General features: G+C 41.5%; 1 protein-coding gene across 7 annotated transcripts in view; it reads left to right on the top strand.

Moving 5' to 3' along the window:
- Positions 1-7,793, top strand: part of TEX10 (testis expressed 10) — a 119,528-nt gene that overhangs the window by 4,907 nt on the left and 106,828 nt on the right. For 2 of the 7 annotated variants that reach the window (XM_025213002.1, XM_025213003.1), the window contains exons 1-3: positions 215-601; positions 5,612-5,800; positions 6,976-7,685. In XM_025213002.1, the coding sequence (XP_025068787.1) occupies positions 599-601; positions 5,612-5,800; positions 6,976-7,685 (902 nt within the window). In that variant the 5' untranslated portion in view covers positions 215-598. Of the gene's footprint in view, positions 1-211; positions 602-5,611; positions 5,801-6,975; positions 7,686-7,793 lie in introns of those variants that run through there. The other 5 variants (XM_006031350.3, XM_006031351.3, XM_006031349.3 and 2 more) reach the window with 4 other exon arrangements.

Genomic DNA, 7,793 nt, shown 5'->3' with positions numbered 1-7,793 from the left:
TGTGTACAGCTGCTGTTTTCTTTAGCCCAGCTGGGCTCCCTGCACAGCTGCTCCCCATAGCTCCTAGCTGGAGTGGTCTGATGCACAATTCTGAGATGAGAATTTGTTTTCTTCAAGAGGAAAGGGGTGTGTGTTTGGGGGGGGGGGGGATGGACCTCATTTTCGAATTAAATACAGTATTGCGGTCAGAGGACAATCTTTGGAGAAAGTTGAACACTTCCCCTACTTTGGCAGCCACTTTTCCTGAAAAGTAAACATAGGCGTTGATAGTCAACACTAGATGAAATCTGCCAGCACTGTCTTTGGGTATCTTTGAAATTGTGTCTTTTAGCATGACTGGAGACCTACTCAAATCACATTTTTGTGGAAATTGTGAAATTCAGCATTGCTCACAAAATGGGGCAATCAATGCCTGTGAAATCCATGGGGGGGAAAAAACTTACTGAAAATAAAATGCTGGCTCCCTAGAGCTGGGCTGCACACCCTGCCAGGAGGAGGGGACCTGCCTACATGAAGGGGAGCCCAAGATGACTGCCACCCTTCACTTCTGACTGGCTGAGGTCTGCTTGTTGTGTCACCCTACCCCCTGCACCAATCGATGGTGAGTGGCGGGGCTGCATGAGACACCTCTCTTGACCAATCAGTGGCAAAGGGTGGGTCATTGGGGTCTCTTGGCTAATCAGAAGTGTAGGGTTGTGTGGGGGGGGGGGGGAGCACCATGATAAACCCATAAAAATGGTGGCCAGCCCTGCAGTCTGCCTTTGAAATCAGCCAGCTGCCTCCTTCAGTTGGGTAAAACCCTAATCATGACATCAGGGCCCAAACCAAACTTCTTGTCTGCCAGGCTAGTGTCATCCCTGCCTTGTTATATGGGTGTGAAACTTTGGATGACACTGAAAACACCTGAAAAATTTGGAACATTACTATCAGCAATTGCCTTGGGGAAACGTTCCGTATCACTTGGAAGGATGGAAGAACAAATGCCAGTGTTTTAGTTTAGCCAGATTCTAGCAGCATTAAACCTGTTTATATAACATCAGGTCCATTAGACAAGACATGTCATAAGGATGCCTGACAGCCGGGTCCTGAATCGGGTTCTATACTTCCAAGTTGCCATTAGTCACTGATGTAGAAGTGGGAGAAAGAAGAGATTCAAGTACACCTTGAAAACCAGTCTGTGAAAATGCAATATTAGCATCAATAGTTGGGAGACTCTAACACTGAATTGCCCCCAGTAGTGCTGTCATGTATGACAAGGTGTTGATTGCTTTGAACAAACTTGCCTCAGTATGGATAGATGTGAAAAAACAAAAAGAAAAAGCTGTGATCCAACAGCCCCAGGATCCCAATCTATTTGCCACTTCTGCAGTTGAACATGCAGATCTTAGAATGGCTTCCTCAGGCATCCCAGCCTTGCTGATGACTCAGTCTGTCATGACATTTTCATAAGTGACTTGGATAAATGTGGTCTTGGGAGAATTACTGTTAGGTGAATACATAATTGGCAGAATAACTGCAAGCAGGGGGAAACTATAAATGGATCAGTGTCAGGCAGGCAGAAGGTTTCAAGTGGGTTTTGAAGTTTTAAGGGGTCAGTTTTGAGTTAAACATTTTTATTCGTGACTTGGATGCAAGAAGTGAGAAACTCCTGATGTAGTCTGCAGATGACATGTAACTGGGAGGGCCTGCAAAAACTTTGAAGGATAGGATCAGAATTGAAAAGGATCTTGATGGGCTGGAGAGCTGGGCACTAGATGGTGGAATGAAACTTGGTACAGACAAGTGTACATCACTACCCCTGGGTTGGGGTGGGGGGAGCCAAATGCACAAGTATGGAATTGGGGATAATTAGCTAGGCAGGAGTATTGCCGAGAAGGATCGAGGGATTTGCTAGATTACAGATCCAAAGTAAAACAGCCCTATCGTATAGTTGCAAAAAAAAGCAAATGCAATTTTGAGCTGTATTAACAAGAGTACTAAGTGTCAGACATAGGAGGTGATGGCACCACCATACTTCATGCTTGTTTGGTCTTAGCTGGAATATTGTGTGTAATTTTGACCTCTGTGATTTAAGAAAGATGTAGAGAAATTGGAGAGGATGCAGAGGTGAGTGACTAAAATAAAGTGGTTGTAATTCAAGCTGTATGAGGAAAGGGTGAGCAAATTAATCTTTACACCAAACTGAACACACTTAAGAAGGGATCTAATAGCAGGTTTCAGATATTTGAAAATTTGCCATAAAAAGCTGGAGAAGAATTGTTCTCCTTTTCTTCCAAAGTGCAGGACAGGAATGGGATTTAGAGTGCAGTAAAGCAGTTTGGCTGTGATAGAAAAGGTTAGTTTTGCTGTAGTTAAAATTGGTATGATACCAAAAAAAAAAAAAAGCTCTACTCTCAGGATTCAGTCAAGAGATTTCCAAACCAAATGATTTGGACCTCCAGGGTTAGAAATAAGTGCTACTATACATACTAAGTTTTGGAGGCACTCAATTTTCTAAACATGAATATTTTCTTATTCTTTGAAAGCTTGAAGGCATTGGCTCTTAAAATTGTATAATGACATCTTGCTTATTTTTCACCGTCAATTCTGACATGATTTTTAACTGCCATTAACAGGAACAATTAGAACTAGAAATCAGTACTTTATATAATTGGGTATCTTATCTTATAAACAACTTCCAGCTGATATAGGGCATGAATCTGTTAGGTTGTAAATACCAACTGCTGAAGTCTTGTTAGGACTGAAGTAGGAGTATGTTGGCTGCAGAGTAAGAAGATGGTCAAGAATCTTCCTGCTCTTTCTGATTGATCTCACCAAGTGACGGTTGGTTCAGCAGTCATAGGCTCCTCTCATAACACGTGATATGAACATTTTTTAGATCGCATGCTCTTACAGTGATATAGTTGAGGAAGTGCCATTGTTTTGAGTGGGGGTGTTGCCATGTTTTGTACCTGTCGTGTCTGAAAGTAGTTAAGGACAGGGTCATGCTCTACACGCTTACTAAGAGAATGCTGTTGGAATTGGCCTTGCCCACTCCTTCCTTTCAAGTGGTGCTCCTCCACATGTTAGTCCCAGCCAACTCTCACATTGAAATCTCCAAGGAGGATGATCTTATTCTCTTTTGGGATGATAGGCAGGATTTCATCAAGGTCAGCGTAAAACTGTCCTTTCTGTTCTTCCTGTTTATTTTAATATTGTGATGTATGCACTGATGATGGTAGCAAGCAGATTGTTGGTCATTTAGAGGCGTGAGGCACTCATTAATGCAAACAGAGAATTTGGTCATTTGGCTGACCATCAAATTCTTAATGGTGAAAACAGTGCTGTGTATTTACCTGTCGTTTGCAGGTTTCCCTTTCCAGAAGAATGTATGGCCGCCCCTGCTTCTCCCTCAGTTAGCCTTCTGCATGTCTGGTCTTGTTAGGAACAGCAATATCAACGTTGTATCATGAGAGTTCTCAGGCAATAATAGCCATTCTTTGTTCAGGTCTGTTACTCTTTGGGTCATCTAGTAGGGTGTCTCTGTTCCAGGATGCAGAGGACACTTTTGTGTTTCATCTGTAATTAGAGTGATCCCTCTGGAAGTGGCTATCCAGTTGGGTAAGATGAGGTGGGACAGTCTATGTTTAGGGCACTTTTCTAGCACTCTTCCTTTTCAGAGTGAGCAGAGGGGATCCTAAAAAGGACTGTTCAGTCATGATCGTGGCTGCCAAGTCACCCTCCTGTCCCATTCTGAGGGTGAAATGACCAACATGTGACTGCCACCTGCGTGTGGTCTGTGACTAGGGATTCCCGGTGATCACTTTGTATGTCCCTGTTGCCACTTGTTTGTTGTTGTAGGACTTTGTAGAGGCTATGGGTATTGGTTATTAGTTATTGTGGTAGATGTTGGATCTAGTGGGAGAAGCCTGCATGTGACTCATTTTAGATGAGGAGGCCATTGTGCATTGGCAGCTGCACAGATCTTGGTGGAGGAGAAACCTGTGTCCAGTGTCAAGGAGATCCAAGACAACTGGGGTTTCTTTTCCACTGTAGCCTTCATCTGCCTTTGCAGCTGTTGAGAAGTATGCCGCCTTCCTCCACCTTCTCCATCGTTGAGGTCTTTGGACAGCGCTTCATCTGATACCTTACCTTTGACCTTACTGCAATGGGTGACCCTACCAAGAGTACAGGACTCCCGGCAGTGTTGCTCTTAGGGTCATTGGTACACACAAGTCTCTTCATCTGGTCCAGATGGCAGTCCATGGAGAGGACAAACCTGTTAAAGTTTTTCTATGCTAAAAAAATTTGATTCTAAAATTGTAGGGCAGGGATTGTTGAAGTGGTATTGTAGCTGTGATGATCCAGGAAATATGTGAGAGGCAGTGGTATTTGCAGTTGATTATCATGTATTGGAGCACTTGCGTGGTTTGAATAAACTGAGACAAGTTTCTGACTATTACAGTACACTTCCTCATAGGGTCTTTGAGGCTAAAAACCCAACAGGTTTGATGCTGCCCAAATTAGACTGGGTTATTATGACTTGCATGAAAACAAACAGGGCCCAGCCATTTAAACATTAGATTTAAGTGCCAATTTAAACTGGATTAGCCATGATTGTTTCTGAAGCAAAGTATTAATTTATAATCCACAGGTACCTATTGTGGGACCAGTCGCAACCACTGATTTTAATCACTGGTTTAAATCTGTATAATTTGCCCTGGTTTTAGATGTGTTTTGCCCACTGGCTTTTTCAAAAGCTGTTTTGTCAAAGGTTGGCTTACTTAGAAAGGTGCGGGTCATTATTTAGTAAGCCCGTATAAGCGATATCTTGGAATGTGCATTAATTAGATTTATGTAGAAAAATTTTTAAAAATGAGTTGTCAAAAAGCTGGTTCCAGACATTCAGGCACGTGCAGCTTGTGCTGCCACAAACTTCTCAGCGGTGCCACAAACTGCATGCCTGGCATGTTAAAATGTGCCTTGTACTGCAAATTTGCAGTGCAGGACAAAAAAAAATACTGCAAAAAAAGTAACATGGTGCATGTCACAGGAGCACGTGCCAGCAGACGCAGAGGTTCTGTCTTCCCGGGAGAGGCTCTGGCTACTGACCAGAATGTTGCCCCTCCTCTGTTACCATCCCAGAACTCTGGGAACTGGCAGGAGAGGGGAAAGGGCCGCTTCCCCAAAGTGGGGCATTTTGCCCCACACCAAACCACGTATGCAGGGATGTGTGCAGTAGCAAAAAGTGGCACAAATTTGTGCTGCTGCTATTTTTGCCGTGGCAATGCAAGTCTCTGCAGGTAGGAATGCACCCAAAGAGAGGAAGTTCTCTGTAGATATTAAGCATGTTTTAAAAAACTCTCACTTCTTTTGTTTAAAGTTCTAATATGCATAAAAACCATTAACAAGTTATAATAAGTAAGGACATGTTACTTGAAATATAGGTGAAGAACAAAGAAGGTGTTCTTTTTGCATAGGTCGGTTTTAGCGCACAGCCAAATTTCAAGACGCAGTTAACTGTTCCAGGAGATAGTCCTTGAGAAGAAGAAAAATAGCTCTCTTCTTGTCTTTTTTTCATTTTACTATAGTGTATTTAGCCATATTTAAACTTTTGAACATCTTTTTGTAGATCTTCAAGATGACTAAAAAAAGGAAGCACCAGGAAGATTTCCAAAAGGTGAAGCTAAAAGTTGGAAAAAAGAAGCCTAAACTCGAAAATGTAACCGATACAAACTTCAAAACAAAAGCCATACAAATTCCAGAACAGCTTAAAGAAGATGGAATGCTTCCAACACAGAACAGAAAACTTAACATAAAGGTAAGAAAAAGTAGGGTTTCAACAATTATAATGACTGTCAAATGATTCAGGTTACTATATTCATTGTCAGATTAATTATGTGAATAGGTGTTTTTTAAAAAATAAAAAAAGAAATACACATATTTGTACACTGCCTCAGTGGCCCTGACAAAAGGCTTTACCTTGAAGAGCTTGTGTAGCTTTGCTAGTTGGGTCATTTGGCAAACTATATTAAGGCAAATATTTTCAAAAAGTCCTGAAGTTAGACATAGGTTTAGAAACTTAAAGAATGGACCAATGATCTGTTATACCTTTTTTTTTTTTTTTTAGTGGTTTTACTGCAGTTGAGCTGAGGCCACTGCAACTGTTTTCTCTTTGGTTCTGCCCCACAGTAAGTAGAAGTTAAAAGGTAGCTTAACTTTAAATGAAACATGGCTAAGGTACTACAGTTTAGTGTTATTTATTGCAGAATGGGAGTAGACAGATAAAATAGTTACAGTGGATCGCTTGATGCATGCTAATGAATAGCAGGTCTCTTCTTTAAAGCCATAAAATTGTTAATTCTTCCACACCTTAAGTTTCATTACCTGTTTTTTTTAAATGCTGGTCGTAGGTCATTAATTTGCATAGAAGCAATGCTTGTCAAAATTAGAATCTTGTGACCATGTTTAACTTTGAATTCCTATTTTTGAAAATCTTCATTCGTCTTTATTATTCAGCACATTTCTATTTCCCTTTATAATTCCAGCTTTTTCCCCTTAGCTTGATTCCTCCCAATGGGGTTCATTTTCAGGAAAAGATGGTTCTTCTGTGATTACCTGCAAAAGCAGCTGTCTAGCCTGAGTTTTTGCACTCCAGCCCCTACCCCCGTTGTGGGAAGTGAGAAGATGGTGTTCAGCAGATTTCTATTAAGTGGGATATGTTTGTATACTCTGAGAATGATGGTCATATAAATACCTAAATAGCAAGCCACTGAGAACTTTGCATACTTTCTGGAACTGGAAAGTGAGTTCATTTGTTCAGTCTTGGTTAGGAAGTTGTTAGTTATGGTACTAGAAACCATGAAACATCATTAAGAGAGCTGTTATATCCATGGAGCATTTTATGAACAAGTTAAGGCTAGAAAATGGTTGGTGCAGTTAACCTTGTGAAAGAGTAACTAGCAAATGTATATGCGTTTGTGTGTCCCTTTGTAGGATCTACTTTCACAGATGCATCACTACAGTGCTGGTGTGAAGCAAAGTGCTCTGGTTGGACTCAAAGATCTATTGTCTCAGTATCCATTTATAATTGATGCACATCTTTCAAATATAATAAGTGAGGTGGCAGCTGTGTTTACAGACAAGGACAGTGGTGTCAGAGGAGCAGCAGTGTGCCTACTTCAATTTTTGGCTTCAAAATTACGAGCTGAGCAGATCGCTCCCTATTTTCCTTTGGTGAGTGCCCATCTCTCCAGCGCCATGACTCACATCAGTGAAGGGATTCAAGAGGATTCTTTGAAGGTTTTGGACATTTTGTTGGAAGAATACCCGGTTCTTCTTACTGACCGCAGCAGTATATTGCTGAAAAATTTTGTAGAGCTTATTTCTCACCAACAGCTGTCAAAAAGACTGAAAAATAGAGAGAAAATATCCTGGATGCTGTCTGTTAATCCTAACCGCAGAGTAACGTCACAACAGTGGAGACTTAATGTGCTGGTCAGGCTCAGAAAGTTTCTCCGGGCATTGGTAGATGGAGCTAGTGAATTAGAAGATGAAGAAGGGCTGCAGCAGCAAAAGGAGGGTTCTCTCTCTTCAAAAAATCCAGTCTGTATAAATTGGAAGGAGCATGCCTGTAACCAGCAGCCTATCCAGCTGTATGAGAACGGAGGGTCACAACCAAAGATCAATTCTTCATTTAGACTGAGGTGAGAGAGAGTTTATTTTTTTCAGAATTTTATTAATCATACTAGCCAATAGCCCATCAAGGATGATGGGGTTGGGGACAGAGGCCGGCATAAGTCGTTGTCTTTCTA

This window comes from Alligator sinensis, unplaced genomic scaffold (assembly GCF_000455745.1).
Source record: "Alligator sinensis unplaced genomic scaffold, ASM45574v1 scaffold882_1, whole genome shotgun sequence".
In the NCBI taxonomy this organism is placed as follows: Eukaryota; Metazoa; Chordata; order Crocodylia; family Alligatoridae; genus Alligator; species Alligator sinensis.
The sequence above is the reverse complement of the archived record's forward strand: the minus strand, read 5'-3'. Positions and strand labels throughout refer to the sequence as shown.